This window comes from Nicotiana tabacum, chromosome 23 (genome assembly GCF_000715075.1).
Source record: "Nicotiana tabacum cultivar K326 chromosome 23, ASM71507v2, whole genome shotgun sequence".
Taxonomy (NCBI): domain Eukaryota; kingdom Viridiplantae; phylum Streptophyta; class Magnoliopsida; order Solanales; family Solanaceae; genus Nicotiana; species Nicotiana tabacum.
Window position 1 is genome coordinate 1019932 of NC_134102.1, and position 17809 is coordinate 1037740.

The window sequence follows — 17809 nt, forward strand, 5'->3', positions numbered from 1 at the left end:
GTTCTCCGCCTCTTAGTAAGTCAAAGCATTATTATCAAAGTAGTTGATGAACAATTTGGTTACATAATTACCTGATTAGATTTTCTTAAAAAAACATAATAAGATATCCACATAGAAATAATCACCAACCTTTTCTATCAATCTGGAATAAATTCAGGAATATTCACTTCTGAAAAGATCAGTAATTTTATTTATTGCAAGTAGCTGTGTACCTTCCTTTAACAGAAAAAAGAACGATGTTAAATTGTTAATGCACTTGTAATTGACAAAGTTCAATTTTTTTTATTTTTTTATTTTTCCTTTTCTTTAAGAAAATTCGCTTCGATTTAAATTAGGACCACAAGATTATTTTATGCCCATTACTGTACTTTTGATATGTTAGTGTATATGTACGAAATTCTTTCTTGCTTTCAGAAGTGTGCTATGACCTTTTACGGAGTGCCATTATATATGTTGGCCAAAAGTTAAAGAACTTTGTCAAATGAGAAAAAACTTTTGCATTGTGTTTTACAATCATTGAGTGATTCGCAGTTCATCAGAATTTTTGGTACAAATATACTGGTGAGTTAAATCGTTCTATCCTGGAAGGATATATTCCACCACCTCGGGTACTTGAGGGGAATAATTTTCTTAAGGACACACTGTGTATTCAATGTGCTCGATTTATTCCTATACTGTTTTTTTGTTTTCCAGAATCTATTTCGTTAAACAAGTATTATTAACTTTTTGTTTTGTTTTTTCAGAAAGTTTAATTGTTTATTACAGCAATACAGAATAATAACAGAAATTAAAGTAGATTAAAATATTTCTGGAGCCGTGAACTATATATAAATTTGTTCCAAAATCAAAGATAATTTGCAATTAAACTGATCTTTTACCCATGATTTTTCTACTTAATTATCCATGCTATAGTATTTTTACAAAGAAAGATAGTACTACTGATAGGTTGATAGTGCAAATGTGTAATTAGACTATTAGTTACATTCACTTAGGGCCGTTTGGTTGGAAAACAAGTTATCCTGTAATTAATTATTTCGGAATTAGTTATTCTGGGATTAGTTATCTCACCCTCCCATAGGGATTAAAAAAAATACTACAATCTCGGGATTAGTTATACCACAATTTAGTCTAACCAAATATGAGATAAACTCATTTCAAATTTAATCTCGGGATTAATTATCCCTTATTCACTCATTCCAAACGAGCCTTAAAATATTAAACATTAAGTAGTATATATTAATCCACATATGCTTTTTACGTGTGGAAATGATGATTATAGTAAATTGCCTTAAGACTATACTTAAATTTTCTTTATGTTTATATAGAACCCGTCGTATTAAAATAAATCTAACAAAGGAGGTAGGATGAGGGGCAGAGCTACAATCGATAAAGGGTGGTCAATTGATTTCTCAGTAAAATTTTGGGTTTGCCATTTTATGATTTCATTTGCTTCAATGTACTGTAGAACAGCTAAGGTTGGGTACTAAATATGTTTTCAGTGTTAACACAATATGACAGTGTATAAATTGGACTTTATTACTATACTACTTCCAATTTGATTACAAGCTTCTTATAATTTCATGTCTTACATTTGAAGTAGTTAATATAAGACTTTATTCACACTCTCACCTCTGCATTTATACTTTATGATTAGTTTCCCTCTCTCACACACAAGCCTTTAGAGGAAAGAATTTTTCACACGATGTATTAGTCTATAGTTGATTTGTAAATTTTCAACTAATAATTTACAGTTTTAACAAATATTAGAGGAGCTTATACTCAATCTTGAAAATTTTATACATGCAACTATGGGAGTTTTTAAACAAAGATAAGATCAGCCTGTCCAAATTTGATGTGAAATTAGAACTAAAATACTTCGTAAGTTGAAATTTATCCAATTGTAGAGCTCAAATTTAAAGAGTTTAACTTTTGAAAAGAAGTGAACATTGATTTCAGGTGACATCAGAATTATCACTTAGGTGCAGAGTTTCAATCCTACCAAAGGTCGTTAAAAAATGGACAACATTTAATATGACTGAATTTCAGAGATAATTTTATTTTAAAGAAAAACGTTTAGATATTGGATAGTGCAAACTCCTCTTCTAGAGTTGAGAAAGGATGCAATAATTAATTATAGAAGAATTAACCCAAACATTTAATATAAGGTTTAGTGCTAATTGAGGGTCATATCTAAGAGGTCATACATTTAATATAACTTTTTCTGCATGATTAGTCCATCATTTAGAACTACATATATAACCATTCTTAATAATCAAATGAATTTCTCATATAAGAACATTATTGGCATGATTGGTTTGAATTACAACAACATATCCAGTATTATCCCACACCGTAGGGTTTGAGGAGGGTAGTGTGTACGCAGACCTTACCCCTACCTTGTGAGGATAAGGAGACTGTTTCCAATAGACCCTCGGCTCAGGAAAGCATAAGCATTGGTTTGAATTACAACAACAACATGAGTATTGGTTTGAATTCTATTTGATAAATCATACAATATAATAGGAACAACGTACTTAATTCTAACAAACAATTAAACAAATTAGTGAAAGACTAGAAAATATTGAGAGGGAATGAATTGATACTCATGACACCAAGGCGTTGAATTAATCAATATAGACCTATTTTTTCCCCTTTCTAGAATCTTTACTTTTATATAAAGTTTCATGGTCTGAATTTCTTCTCTCCACTATAAATGGATGAGTTTCTTGGATTCCTTGTCCACCTTTTACCTTAATATATTTTTTTTCTTGTCTTGTATTGATCATGGAAGAGATTTAAAGACGTGTAGTTAGACTTACAGGCGACCGACAATGGTTGTGGTGGAGTTGTAAGTACTCTTTTATTCTTAACCAGAGGTCTCGGGTTCGAGTCCTGATTACGAAGTCGCCTTTGTTAGAGAGCGTTTTACTTCCAATGTGGGACTTTCCGGCGCGAATCCAGATTTAATCGAGCCCCAATGCGGGTATCGGATACCGGATGAGAAACCAAAAAAAAGACATAGAGGCGGACCTACCCTTAAGGTAGGGGTCATTGTCCCTGGTAATTTCGAAAAAAATATATGTATATATATATCTTAATAACATTTATATATTTGATTGACATCCGAAGACTCAAAGTTTAGGCAGTTGCATTAGTTGATTTGGGGAGACACAATTTGACTTTAATGCATTGTCTAGGTTCGACTTCCAATTCAGCATTTGGTCAAATTTTTATTCAACAGCGGTGACTCCAACACTTTCCAATCGTGGGTCCGCCTCTGATTAGACACGCGTTCCTAAATAAAGTTTTTGAAAGTAAACGATAAATTTTAAATCGTAACGCAAGCAAGATATATTTTGTTGAATTATTCTTTTTTTCTATATCAAATCGAATAGAGAAGATTCATGTTACCATTCCAAACCATCTAAAATTGGTTAGGGATTAAGGTATAATGATCGACGTTCTTTTTGTGGAAGAAAAGTAAATTGTAACAATCTAATGGGCCTAGTGGAAAATAATATAGGAAAAATGATATTATATAGCCGCTGTAAAAATAATAGTCGAAAAAAATGTATAAAATTTGTATATTTTTTGTATATATATATACATTCTGTATGTTAAATATAAAAATTATATAAAATTTATACACTTTTTCAGCTATCTGACGTAAATAGTTTCTGGCGCGAGCTAAAAGTGATAATACTCCAATAATATAGTACTAATTGTTTTTTCTTATATGCAATTGTATCGGTTTCTCCATATTTGTTTTTTCAATTTATTAAAATCCCTCCCAATTTAGGAGGATCTATAGTATTTTTACACTTCCCTCCAGTGTGACCCGAACCAATGACATAACTATTTCTCCATATTTACTGAGAAACAAAACGATAGAATCTTATTCTAACACAGTTTTTAAATAGAAAATTGACTCAATTTGGAAAGTTAAAATGTACTTGGCAGAACCTGTTCTTTCTCCTTAAGAAGAGAATTGACCAAAACAACCTCTAAACAAGTTTCGTTTCAACAAGAATGATTAAATTCAAGGTCTGAAACTTCAGTTTTTTTTTTAAGGAAAGAAAATGAAAATATACGGAAACTTTCATTAGTGCTCGTATGAAAGGATAATCTTGATGCTATGTATATATTTGACTTATATATCAAAATTTCTATTTATTTACTAAACTTTCTGCGCATACATAAAATGAAAGGAATTATTAATAAATTATAGTATTAGTTACATACTGATAATGTCTATAACTTAAAATTAACTTACTAGATAAGATTACTATATATGTAAATATTATTATGTTTTTGTTTTCCTTCTGATATCCGGTATATGCATTAGGGTTCTAATTAATCTGGATTCACGCTGCGTAAGACTCATAAGAGAAAAAACGCTCTCTATAAAGATTTTTTCCATCTCAAATCCAAGAACTCTGGTTCACGATGAACTAATTTTATCAATCTCATCATAAATCTTGGTAATAGATAATTACTATCCAAAAATACAACAATAATAACGATTCACTAAAATCTCGTAAGTGAAGTCTGATTAGAGTAGTATGTACACAGACTTTATGCCTATCTCAAAATTCACTAAAATCTCGTAAGTGAAGTCTGATTAGAGTAGTATGTACACAGACTTTATGCCTATCTCGAAAGAGTAAAGATACTATTTCCGAAACATACTCTTCGTACTATCCAAATTGTTTTTTTCAGACTATCCAAAAATAAATCTTTAAAAAAAAAAACAAAAAATGCTCCTGAGTATCAGGAGAGTATTTGCAAACTACCAAACAAAACAACCCTCCAATAAATACTCTTCAAATCTCCCTCTTTCTCTCTCTACGAAGCTTCCTCGAAGCTTACTATGGATTCCTACTCCTTCCCTCCATTTAACCTCAGCTTCTTCCTCTTTCTTTCCTCACACCAACTCTCTTTTCTCTCTGCAAATTCTTAACTATGAAGCTTATCAAAAACTTGCCCAAAAAGTTCTTCAAGTCCAAAAAAACCCGCTCCATTTCCCGATCCGATGATCCGTCTTTCAGCTCCGGTACAACATCTTCGGAATATTCCCTTCACAAGCCCTACAACGGCCTCTCTACTCCTACGAGCGTCTTGCCGACGACGTTATCCAACGAGATCTCCGCTGAAGATTGGTCGTCGGAGGAGATTTCCAACTCCGGCGTCTACTCCGACCTAGTCCAAGCATTTTCACTCATCGACGGCGACGGAGATGGTAAAATAAGGAAGGAACAGCTCGAGGCGATTTTGAGTCGAGTTGGTGGTAAATCGCCGCCGAGTGAGGAGGAGCTGATATCGTTACTGAACGAAGTGGATAAGAATGGCGATGGATGTATAAGTTTGGAGGATTTTGGGATTATTAGCTCGGCGTTTGAGCTTACGGAGGCGACGACGGCGGAAGACGGTGGAGACGAGATGAGAGATGCGTTTGATTTCTTCGACACCGATCACGACGGGAAAATAACCGCCGAGGAATTGTTCAACGTGTTTAGAATGATCGGCGATGCGCGGTGCACGTTAGAGGATTGTAGGCGCATGATAAGAAGCGTGGATAAAAATGGAGATGGGTTCGTGTGCTTCGAGGACTTTTGCCTTATGATGGAACATCAGAGATGAAGAAAAACAGTCATTTTATTATTTTGTTTTATTTGGGAGAATGGGTTTGTGTTTAATCAAGGGTTGGGATCAAATAGGACTCTTGATTGGGTTAATCTAACGGCTAGGATTGATCTATATTTGGAAGTTTTATCGAGCTGTCTATATATTATATATAAAATGAGAACAAATTCCATCCTTTTTAACCCATGATATATTAAGCACTGGATGCTATATATATCTCTTTAGATTCTATAATTACTAGCACAATATTGTTCCTTTTTGAGATTTTTTCTTATCTCGATATAACTTATAAAGTTATTTGTGTGCCTGGAAAATATTTAAATTAGATTATTTTTTCAATATTATACTTTGTTTGATACAAAATAACAAGAAAATTGTATTACATAAACTGAAATATATATATATATGGAGTGTTAAAAACATGTCTCTTGTAATCCTGATCCTTGAATTTGTATACACGAGAGTGTAAAAAAATTTACACTGTCAAATTAAAGGAACCTGCAACAATAAATAATTATGCTTAGTAAGTATAATTTGTTAATTTAGAAAATAATGCAAATAATATATTATATTATAACAATATACATACAACTTAGATATGAGTTGAGCTTAGCAAAATAAATGATGATTTATATAATAAATTTCAACTTGTTCAGGATGATGCACAATTATTATTGTAATATTGATGCCTTAAAAGTTCTTTATATATAAGGGTCATTTGTTTACCGTGATTTATTTTATAATTTCGGTATAGAACTCGAAGTTATTTTATTCTTGGTTGGTTTTATATAATCTCCGATATAAAGAATACTATATTATTTTATAGGGATTTAACATGAGATACTAATATTAGCATAACATCAGTAAAAATATATTTGCACGCACTAAACAATTCTAGGAGTATTAATCTCAAATCTAAATATTAAAGTTTCAGCATCATGATCCCGACATAACTTTAACTACGAGCCAAACGAATATGTAATTTAAATTCTATGTCTAAAGGATAGATCATTAATTTGTGAATTCCCTTTTCAAAGTAAGATGAGTGTGGGAAACGATAAGATCAAAGAAAATTGTCATATCACAATCACATTCTTATCTTTTACCATCCACAAGGGAGGGGTAACTATATACTAAATTAATGTATTGTTCAATCACAAGACAATGCATATTTTTAATATTGGTATATGTAGAGTTTTGCGCAAACGACGTCAGCATATTTGATATTTAGCTTGTATTATTTTGCGCTCAATAATGGAATGCATAGTCCAATCAACAAATTCACAGGGTCCGTTAGACCAAAGCAGATAATACGTGCTATAGCCTTGAGCTGCGACAGACACATATTGTCCACTTTAGTCCAACTGATCTTATAGCGCTTCAATTTCCTTTCCTTTACGTCTTTAGTCTTTACAATGTAGGATTCATCTGCGATATTATATGTGCCACTTCGTTCAAAACTTGCCAATCTAGAAATATGTCCGTTATTTATTTCGACCCGCCCATTGTCAAGGATACCATATACAGGGGCGGATGTAGTACATTAACGACTTGTTTAATTGAATTTATAACTTTCGACGTAGAGTGTAAATTTATACATAAAAATTTATTAAAATTATAAAAATAGTATATATGAACTCATAACTTAAAAAATATAATGGGTTCAATGCAAAAACATTAAAAATTAAACTCATAGAGTTTAAATCCAGAATCCGCCTCAAATTAAGTATCAGTTGATGTTTGCGAGTAATAAGAGTGCTATTTCTTGACAAAAAGAACTTGAGGTCAAATGGACTAACTAGGAAATTATATGCTCCTAGATTGATCCATGTCACATGCGGGCATGTTCTGCAATTAGCAAAAAGACTTGATAAATGGCCAAGCAAATATCTAGGAACAACTGCAATGATCTTGGAGATTTCATTTAGCGTCGTAAATAAACAATATAATAATGATAATTTGACCGAACCTCAAGAAACGAGAAGTTTTTTTTTTTCCACGAATTGAGATGCAAATAGCTTTAAAGTTTTATTTAAGTTGTATGCGCCGTAACAATAATAACAAATTCAGTATAGTTTCACGAGTGAGGTCTGATAATGGTAGTGTGCGTTACACCTAAGTTTCAATAATGACAATAGTGCAAATCTAACTGTATCTATTTAATCCAGTTAATTACAGGAAATCAGAATGATAGTACTACTTCAAAGGAAGTCCTTTTGGTAAGGACATCAGAAAGGAAACAAGATCAAATGAAGCAAGAACAATGCTAAATCAAAGGATGTCAAGGCCATCAAAAAGGAAACAAAATCAAAGACAGGTGCTAAAAGAAGTTAGAACAATGCTAAATCAAAGAACGTCAAGGCTATCAAAAAGGAAACAAATCAAGTGCAGCCGCTTCAAGGATTGATTCGAAATCTAGAGATACTCAACATTGATCGATCAAGTCAAGCCACAAATCACTCCCTTGATTATGGATATACGTAAACGAATCCAGTCCATCTCGTGCAGGATTCAGAGGCACCCCTTGGGTCAAATCTCTTAGAATTTTTTGTGCCTCAATCAAGGATCAATCTGCAACGACTACTCAAAACTTTCCTATAAGAAAATTGGCAAACTCAAGGATTCAGCACGCAACTACATCATCTATTTCTAAGCCTTTCTAGTTTTTAGTACAAACACTGTATTCTTGAGTTTACTAGTGTCACAAAAAATAGGAAGAGTTAGAACACAAAACGAGAGTTGTGTCAATACTGTAAAGAATTACTGTTGTTGTATATCGTTGGTGGTGAACGCACTAAAACCATCACTGCTATAAATATTTATCAAGATCTAAGAGAATCTTTGTGACCTAAGGGAGCTGGACGTAGGTGCCACACCAGTACTGAACTAGTATAAAAACTGTTGTGTCTTCTTTACCTTCCCGTTCCCTTAGTTTATCTCTACTGAAATCGATCACTGAGCAAAGTCTGGTCAACTAAACTCATACTTAGTCAACTAAGATTTTTAAATCGGCTACAATTTATCCTCTCCCTCCCCCTCCCGTACTTTCAGTGTGTATACAAATCTTATCCCTATCTTGAGAAGACAGATAAACTGTTTCGGGTAGACCATCGGCTCAAATAATATATTCACTGACAACATAATAAATATTTTACAACGTCAATGTAAATTATGTTATATTTATGTTACTATTTACTACTTTATTTATTTTAGGTTACCGATCAATATTATTAAATATGGTTATCTTTTATCGTTAAAGTAACCTGAAGTTAAACTCAATTTCCAATTATTTCCCATAAGGATTATACGTACCTAATCAATTTGTTTATAGGTATCGTACAGTTTTTTTTTTAAACCCCTCCCAAATTAGGAAGATCTATAGTGTTTTCACTCTTCCCTCCAGCGTGACTCGAACCCAATCGTACAACTGAAAATATTTTATTAGCATGTCCGACTATGCTGCCACCATACGTAACTGTGATAATATAATAACATGGTTTAATATTTTTTTAATGCTGATAAAAGAGGTCGTACGAATGAATGAGAGAATGTCTAAGAATAATTAGTATTTCAATTAAATAATAAGCTACATTACGGAAGACTTTCTTTTTGATTAATAATAGATTTTTTTTTTTTGATTTCTCACTCAGTATTTCATACCTCCTTAGAGACCAACTAATTTGACTTCACGCTGCATAATGCTAATATTTAAAGAAAAATACTTCCTACCAAAATTTCAGGCTCGAACCCGAGATAATTGGTAGAGAACATAAAAAAAGAATTTCTCTGAATTGTTTTTATTTTTTGTTACCTAACAACAAAGAAGAATTCGAGGATTATGCATTTGTTAGTGATTTTAAGTAATTTGTTAAACAAATTTCTAACATTTGGGATATGATCAGACAAGTTATACGTAAACGTTATTCAATTGTGGCAACCATTTCAAAAACAAATAATTAAACACATAAATATAGTCATAAAAAGGATATTATCGGGAAGCCTTGTTTGAACAAACAGACAGAAAATCCAAGACTATTTTCCAAGAAACGGAGTGTTTTTTCCAAGGCTGCTACTATCTTTATTCTAGGTAAATTCACCGATGATCACTTAATTTTTACTTTATTGCACTATAGTCATTTAAATAACTTTTATAATAAAAAAGTTATTCAACTTTGCTTAAATATCTCAAAAAGACAGTAAACATTTTTTTCATAACAAAAGAGTCACTTAACTTTGCCTGAGTATCATCTGTCTTTTGTTTCCTCCTAATGACTTTACGGATATTTAGGTAAAGTCAAAGTAATTCTTAGGTTATAATAAATTATTTAGCGACTCTTATGATATTTGGGTCAAATTAAGCAACTTTTTAGTATAAAAATAATTTTATTTTATTACAACAAAATAAAAATTGGGTAATCATTCATAAAACCAACTCGTTGATTGAGAAATTTTGTGATGTTTCTTGTTTTTGGATCAGTCTTTAGCTTCCATGAAACTTCGTAGGGAGTTAGTAAAAAGACAATATATGGCCTAGACTTTTCTTCACCAATTGGCTTGGAATTAAAAGATAAAAGATGTGACAGCTAATAGTGTGTATTTTGGACTTTAGGGGAATCAAAATTTCCATGGAAATTAATTGCTTTCAGTTTTAGGTGCAAAGATTTAATACATGTTTCTTTTTATTGATAAGATTTAAGTCGCGATCAAGGGGTTTGGCACGATGGTTAGGATCCTTCCATCCTTATTGTTATACGAGACTTAAGGTTTGAGTCCTCAGCTCGAGGGATGATTTAGAGCAAAGGCAAGTTATATCTGTGTAATCTATAGGTCACTGGTTCGAGCCGTAAAATTAGCCACAAATACTTGCATCAATGTAAGCTACCTACATTACACCCCTTGAGGTGCGCCCCTTCCCCGGACCTGAGCTAACACGAGATGCTTTGTTGCCGCTCTTCCCTTTTTTACTCAGTGAGTTTACCCGGCATTTACCCCTTAACGGAATTATACCCAGCTCTAATCCAAGTTAATCTAGAAAATGAGTTTAAATGCTAAATGCCAAAAAGAAAAGAGGGGCCTTTTTGGATTGGTTTTTTCTATGGTACAGTCGAAGTAGTTGGCAAAGTTATCAACTAAAGGTACTCCTAGTTTTAAGTGTTTGGCCAACATGACAACAAAATGACAACAGATGTGAACTACCAATTTTCATATGTTTTTATTTTATTTTTAACAAGAGTGATTTCTGAATTACCTTGCGCGCACTTTAGCTTATTCCATGAGACACTTGCTACCTCACACCAGCAGTAATTAAGAAGTCGACTCAAACTTGCTGACTTCGTAAAAACGTATACAAGGTAAAATATAAAGAAGAAAAAAGGAGTTAATTATGCGTTTCAAGTCAAAACACTTGCTATAAAATATGGTTTCTTCTTCAGCATTCAGGATTGTTGGATTATATGAAAAAGAAATACAATGAGTTTCTTTTTTAATGTTAAATATTCTTTGATTAGATCAACCACGATGCTGGTGACTGGCCTTATGATTGCTCTATGAGAGGAAGATGGAGTACGAGAATCAAAGCACCTAATTTTTTTAATGTGAATTCGAGCATAGGTAAGTCTATATCAAATAATAACATAGTATTTTTGTAGTAATAGTTTGGAAGCCAAGTAAAACTTAAGACATACTTGAGAACAATAATTTGTTTGCTGGTAAAAAGTTTCACCTACATTTTTTTCTATAACCCCGGTGTCAGGTCCAGCTTACTAGCACCTTGACTAATTCCACCGGATACCTACTAGCTCACACCAGCAACAGGTACCAAATAACTCTATCCATCAAATTTCTAACCCCACTTTATTGATCGCTAGGCCACACCCTTAGGTGCGAAAAAAAAAGTTTCACCTACATGCACAAGGCACACACTAGACACATACACAGAGATCCACCCATAAGACTATGCTATTACAACATACTTCAATATGAAGTGAAAAAACATAGACATAGTAAGAGGAATAGAAAAAGTATGAGACTTAACTCTTTTTCTTCTATCATAGAGCATAAGATCAACTCAAGATCTAAAAGCAAGGCAGAGAGGGTCCTTACCGGCGCTGAATTGCCAACTAAATGCAACTCGAATTGCAGTCGAGATGATCATGTATACCCCGCCATGTATCATTCCCTCTTTCCATAGATGAGATAGAAAGAAAAAAAACATAAAAGATACAATAACCGTGCCGTACATGAGATATCCACAAAGGACACTAAGGATGATCATGATCAATCAACTCTTTCAGCCTCTGCATTTACAAGTTATATGTGATACTTGAGACCAAGAACTAATTTCTTCATTGAAGAAAATTTGCCGCTAGTCTATCTATATAAACTATTGATCGTCAAAAGACCATTGCATTACTAAGACATGCCTCTCGATCCATCAAGGTAAATTTGAAAGACATGAAAGTAATATTACCAACAAGAGGAGGGTGCTTTGAAAGCTAAGTTCCAAATATGTAATACTAGAGAAGGGTTTTGCATCCAAAGTTCCAAATATGTCATTTTTTCACAATATTGACCCCATTCTAACTCCAAATAAAACATGAAAGAAACACATACCTAGAGAAAAGTAACTTAAAAGGAGCTTTCTATTCTAAGATCACTAACCGGTACAAGCACCAGAAAAGCTGATTTACATTAAAGATTCAAACTAAAAAGAAAGAGATAACTTGAAATTCAAATTCCGAGATACCTATCACATCTTCAGAACCACACCTTCTCATCAACTGAGCTACTGAAAAAATAGAACAAATATGTTTCCCTTTTCATCAACTCCTAATCACTGAACAGTCATTGTTCTTCTTTCACAGAAATAGAGCAGAGCAAAGATAAATAATCAAACTTCGTCTAATCAAAGAATGGAGCTAAGGCTGTAAATCTATAAGTACCAGATCACATCATCTTGACATTTCTTTTATTAGAAGAAATGCTTGTGTTGGCGTATAGCTGGAATCATGTTTTCGAAATTATGCTCTCTTATCAAGCCAACTACGAGAACATTGTTATTACAAGCCACCACCTGTTTTCCTTAATAGAAGAAGTAATTATATTTACAGCAAATATTTAGTGTTTCAAAGTTCTGAACGTAACAAATGTAAATCAAGCCATTTCCTTCTTTACCAATGAACAGTTAACTATGTATTCAACTCTTGAGGAAAAACTTCAATGATGTGCTGATGCCTAAGCACCTATGGTGTACATGTGCTATAGTGATGACTTCTTTCTATATTCGAAATTTCTTCCAACTTTAAAGCATGATTAACAATAATGTGCAGATTAGGTAGATAACAAACTTATCTCGAGGAAATATATGAAGTAAAACATGTAATCAACCATACTTCTTCGACTTAGTGGGTGTATTCTCATTGTATAAAAACTGTAGTTTACAGCATTCTTCAACTAATCCACATGCAAAAGAGAAGCACAGTCAGTGTCTTGCAAAGTTAGTCTACCTAAGTACAAGTCACTAATATGGTTTGAGCATAAAGGGATGCATCTCTTGTTCAAACTCTCATGTATAGCACCCATTCCTGGAACCCACTTACTTCTATCCGACGGATCCAAATTAAGAAGTTTCTTAAGTACCCTAATCCTGTAGACAATCGTATCTCTTCTGTCGCAAAAATGAGCAGCACATCGGTAAGGGGGCTCATCAGAAGCTAATCTTATCAATGCCATTCCGAGAGAAACATCCACAGGCTTTGGATCAATAAGATCATTATCACCCATCATTTTGACTTCCCTTTCTGTCGGAAAATACATTTCTTCAACCCCATTAACATTTGAAACTTTCAGATCTTTGGTGTAATGTCTGATTGCCTCCCGCTTCGTGGATTCATGCTTCTCCGCTAAAGTCAAGATGCACGAGAATCTCAAATGATAAGATACTATAATCTTCACCTTTCTGAAGTTGTGGCAGCAGCAAAAGAAATCAAGCCACCTTCTCCCTATACCGGCATACCACTTGATAATATCAATATCTTCAAGAGCCATAAGTAAACTAATCGGTCTAGGACGGCCCATATGATTTGTAAATCCAACCAGCTTAACTGCCTTCCTAACAATTTCTAAGGGGGCCTCGACTTTGATGCATAACTTTGTCAGATCTGCAACTGTCTGATCAGAGTATTTCCTTTCCTCTTCTTCCTCTGCTTTCTTTACTTGTTCCTCTAATACTCTTTTTGCTTTGACAGGATTTACGTAACTGTCAACTTGTTCTTGAAAGTTGTCATAAGAATCCACTAGTTCTCGCGGCAGTTGATCTCTGATTCTTTTCAAAGAGAGGAAGTCACCAGTAGAGAGCATCCGGTGCCATTCCCAACGCTCATCGACAGATTCCAAAAAGTCTTGCATGACCTCTTCAGCCCAAGATCCAAAAATTTGGTTGACTTCACTCTCAATCGGGAAATCAGTTTTGAAATCATTACCACGCTGCAACTTCTTAAATACATGACTGAATATCTTCATTCCCAATTTCTTCCTATTAGTCTCTTTAGCATTTCTCAACTCCATAGCTCTAACTTCTTTCTGTCGGAGGTACTTCTTCCTCGCCCTAATCGCCTTTTGTGACATCGGTGGGTGCAACACAGACGGTGTAACTGCCCGAAGCTCCATTCCCAAAAATTCTATCTTCTCAGAAGTAGCACTATGAATAACAGTTCTAACCTTATCAATACCGAATTCCATATCTTTCTCAAGAATTTGAACAAGCCTACTCTTCAAATCCATAGTCATCATCTTTGTTCCCGACGAGATAACCAATATCTCATCCAAATATCTAACTGCATATATCTTCAATGGCTTATAAAAAGCGTTCCCCGAATATCCCTCATCAAGTTCATTAGCATCAACTCTCGGATTCTCCCTACTCGTTTTAAGTCTTAAATCTTGAATCTCCTTATCAAAACTATTAAAGTAAATGTTAATCAAAATTGAACTCAACCCACATTCTTGAGGAAACCCTCTACCTAAATAACAACCACCCAATTGAATACTCACTATTTCACACTCAAACAGCGTTTTTATCAAATCAATCAATGCCACATCATCAATTTTCTCTTCCATAACATTACACAATTTAAGAACATGCTTATTTTCAAAATTGGCAGGATTCAAATTAACAGTAAACCACCAACTGGGGTTCTCAACAGAGTTCTTAAGGTAACGAATAGCGGTGTGTCGGCCCATATTAACACGTCCACCATAACAAAAAGTCACAAACCTATCATCATATATAACTTCAAGAACCATTCTAATAGCTTCAATAACTACTTTAAGCTTTAAATTAGGAAGCACAAGTGATTTACCTATGATAAAGCTGCAATCTTTGATGTCAAATTGGTTTGTAGAGAGCTGAAAAGAGAGTTCTTGAAGTGAGAAAAAACGGGTTGAAACAGAATAAAGAGTGAGTTGGGGGGTAGTTTTGTAATTGTCATTTGGGGGTTTGAGATTGTGGCAAGCTGTGAGGAGGAAAGAGGGTAAAGAGATGATGTTTTTGAGGAGGTTGTGAAATTTTCCATGGTTATAATTGGAGAATATGAGGTTCTTGATTTCTGATTGTGAAAGGGTTGAAAGATGGAGTTTTGGAAGTGAAAAAGGTTTAATCTTGGAAGCAAAGTGCAGAGTAAAGGTGGGTTTGGTTCTTTTGAGAGTTAATAGCATTGAAGCTTTGAGGGTGCACAAGAAAATTTTGTGTGATTTTCACTTCCAATTTGAAGTTTTTTGGTAGAATCAGCTAATAAGTAGCCTATGGCTATATATAGGTAAAATTTTAAATATTTACGTCAAATCAATTAATATAGATTAAGTACTCCAGTATTTTTCATATAGAAATTTATCGCTTAATTTAATTTTGAACTGAACATTAGGTGAAGAGGAAAGAGTTGAAAGGTTTGAAGTCTTGGAAGTGAGAAAAATGTAATTTTGGAAGTAAATTTCAGTGTGAAGGTGGGTCTGTTAATTCTAAGAATAATGGTAAAAATCGTCCGTAAGATTAAAGGGTGGAAATAATATCTTGAATAAGTTTAAGAGAAAACTTATATATGTGCACTTAATCTAGAATCTATCAAACAGTCTATACAAATGATATACATATTTTAGCTGCTGCAAGCTAGGATGCCAGCTCAGATGCCATGGAAGCACACACCTAAGCCTATTCAATGTGTTTGTTGTTGCTAGTTTTTAAATTTCAGTTGGCGGAAAAGTTAGTTAAGCTCTAATTTTCAGCTTATGCATTTCCTTTGCATTTTCATAGATAAATAGGACAATTGTAATAGATGAACACATGTCTTGAATGACAATTGAACTCTGATCTCTCTCCTTCTCTATTCTCAGCTCGTCTTCTCTTTTCCTTCTCTTCTTCTTCGTATTTAATGTTACATTGCTTCTCGATACCAGAATTTGGTATCAATTGGTATCAGAGCTCGTAGACGATGGGACCACACAGAACTGTAGATGTTGTGACGGAAAATCAACCCATGAATTTGTAGGAGCAATATGAAGATCTAGCAGCTCAGCGGCTAGATCTAAGGGAAGAAATGAATAAAAAACAACGAAAATTAAGAGAAGACTTGGACAAACGCCATGCTGAGCTGCTTCAGATGGTAAGTTCCCTCAAAAACTCATTCGATGGCTTTCAATTGAGTCAGCAATCGAAGGACAATGCTTCTACTTCGACTGCCAGGGATAAGGTGCTACAATTTGGATAAAGCATCCTTGGTCCAAATCCTTATGGTGTTAATACAAATCAAGGTCATAATTTGATTTTTCCTCGTTTTAATGGAGAAAATTTGAAAAGCTGGTTGTATCAAATTGAACATTACTTTTGTGTTGATAACACTCCTCTCAATCAGAGAGTGAGTTTAGTTATAATGAATTTGGATGATAAGGCATTGGAATGGCATCAGTCTTACATGAAGTGTCGTGAATCAATTGAGCTTCCTAACTGGGATGAATATTTGGCTGCTTTGGTTGAGACTCTAGTGAAGAATTCTCTGATCCGATGTTAGAATTAAAATAGTTGAGACAGATTTCATCAGTTAGGGAATTCCAGTTTGCTTTTTCTCGACTCTTAGCTCAATGTGATTTATCTGTAAGCCAAGCCATCTCTTGTTTCCTAGGTGGACTTAAGGATGAGTTGGTTTATACTGTGAAGATGCATGAGCCTCAAACTCTATCTAAAACATATAGGTTAGCCAGATTTGCAGAAGCAACATTGCTTGCTAATGCTAGGTCACAAAGGTCCAACTCTAGAGGTCACTCTTATTTTGCTATGAAGAGGCCTAGCTATGACTCTACACAGTCCAAACTACACCCTACTAGTGCTGCTCCAGTACCTAAATTAGCACTACCTAGTCCTCGAGCTCCTGTTGCTCCTAAGAATAGAAGGACCATTTCCCCTGCTGAAATGCAAGCTAAGAGAGCACAGGGATTATGCTACTTTTGTGATGACAAATACACTCCTAGGCATAAGTGCACACTCCCTAAGCAATTGTTTGTGTTGGACTTGGAGTATGGAGATGATGAAAGCTCAGAAGAAGCAGTACCAAAGACAAATGATGATGCTACTAATGAGGAATGGTCTGTTACTAAATGAGATCCTCCTATGATCTCCTTGTGTGCACTGAGTGGCATACAAGGAGCACAAACTATACATGTGATTGGCTATAGCAACAAGAGTCCATTGCAAATTCCTTTGGATGGAAGAAGCACTCACAATTTCATAGATTGTGAATCTGCTAAAAGGCTAGGTTGTCAAGTTGATCCCACTAAGGTTGGCTATGTCAGCCTTGGTAATAACTCTATGGAGGCCGCTTCTGGGGTGGTGACAAACTTTCAATGGATGTTGCAAGGCACAACCTACACTTCTGATCTCATTGTCTTTCCAGTAGGGAAAGATGATCTGGTTTTGGGAGCATTGTGGATGAAAACTTTGGGGCCAGCTACTATGGATTATACAACCTTAACTATGTCCTTCACTTATCAGGGCAAATTTCATCTACTTAAAGGAGTATATGAGGAGTGTAAGTTCTCGAACACCAAGGCTGTTAATAAAATGAATGGAGATGATGTCCATCTCTTTATGTTACAAGTACTATTTACTGAGCCTGCATTA

General features: G+C 34.2%; 2 protein-coding genes across 2 annotated transcripts; one reads left to right on the forward strand and one right to left on the reverse strand.

Annotated features, from left to right (window-relative positions):
• The first annotated feature begins 4641 nt into the window (after positions 1–4641).
• Positions 4642–5825, forward strand: LOC107766292 (putative calcium-binding protein CML35). The gene has a single exon (XM_016585046.2). It carries the CDS (start codon positions 4963–4965, stop codon positions 5638–5640), a length of 678 nt encoding a protein of 225 aa, XP_016440532.1. The 5' UTR covers positions 4642–4962; the 3' UTR covers positions 5641–5825.
• Positions 5826–12704: 6879 nt separating this feature from the next.
• LOC107766291 (nuclear intron maturase 3, mitochondrial-like) lies at positions 12705–15408 on the reverse strand. Its single transcript, XM_075246506.1, has one exon. The coding sequence runs from the start codon at positions 15355–15357 to the stop codon at positions 13096–13098; it is 2262 nt and encodes a 753-aa protein (XP_075102607.1). The 5' UTR covers positions 15358–15408; the 3' UTR covers positions 12705–13095.
• Positions 15409–17809: the final 2401 nt, after the last annotated feature.

Coding starts and splice junctions, on each gene's coding strand:
- LOC107766292 (XM_016585046.2), top strand. CDS start 4,963: ATGAAGCTTATCAAAAACTTGCCCAAAAAGTTCTTCAAGTCCAAAAAA.
- LOC107766291 (XM_075246506.1), bottom strand. CDS start 15,357: ATGCTATTAACTCTCAAAAGAACCAAACCCACCTTTACTCTGCACTTT.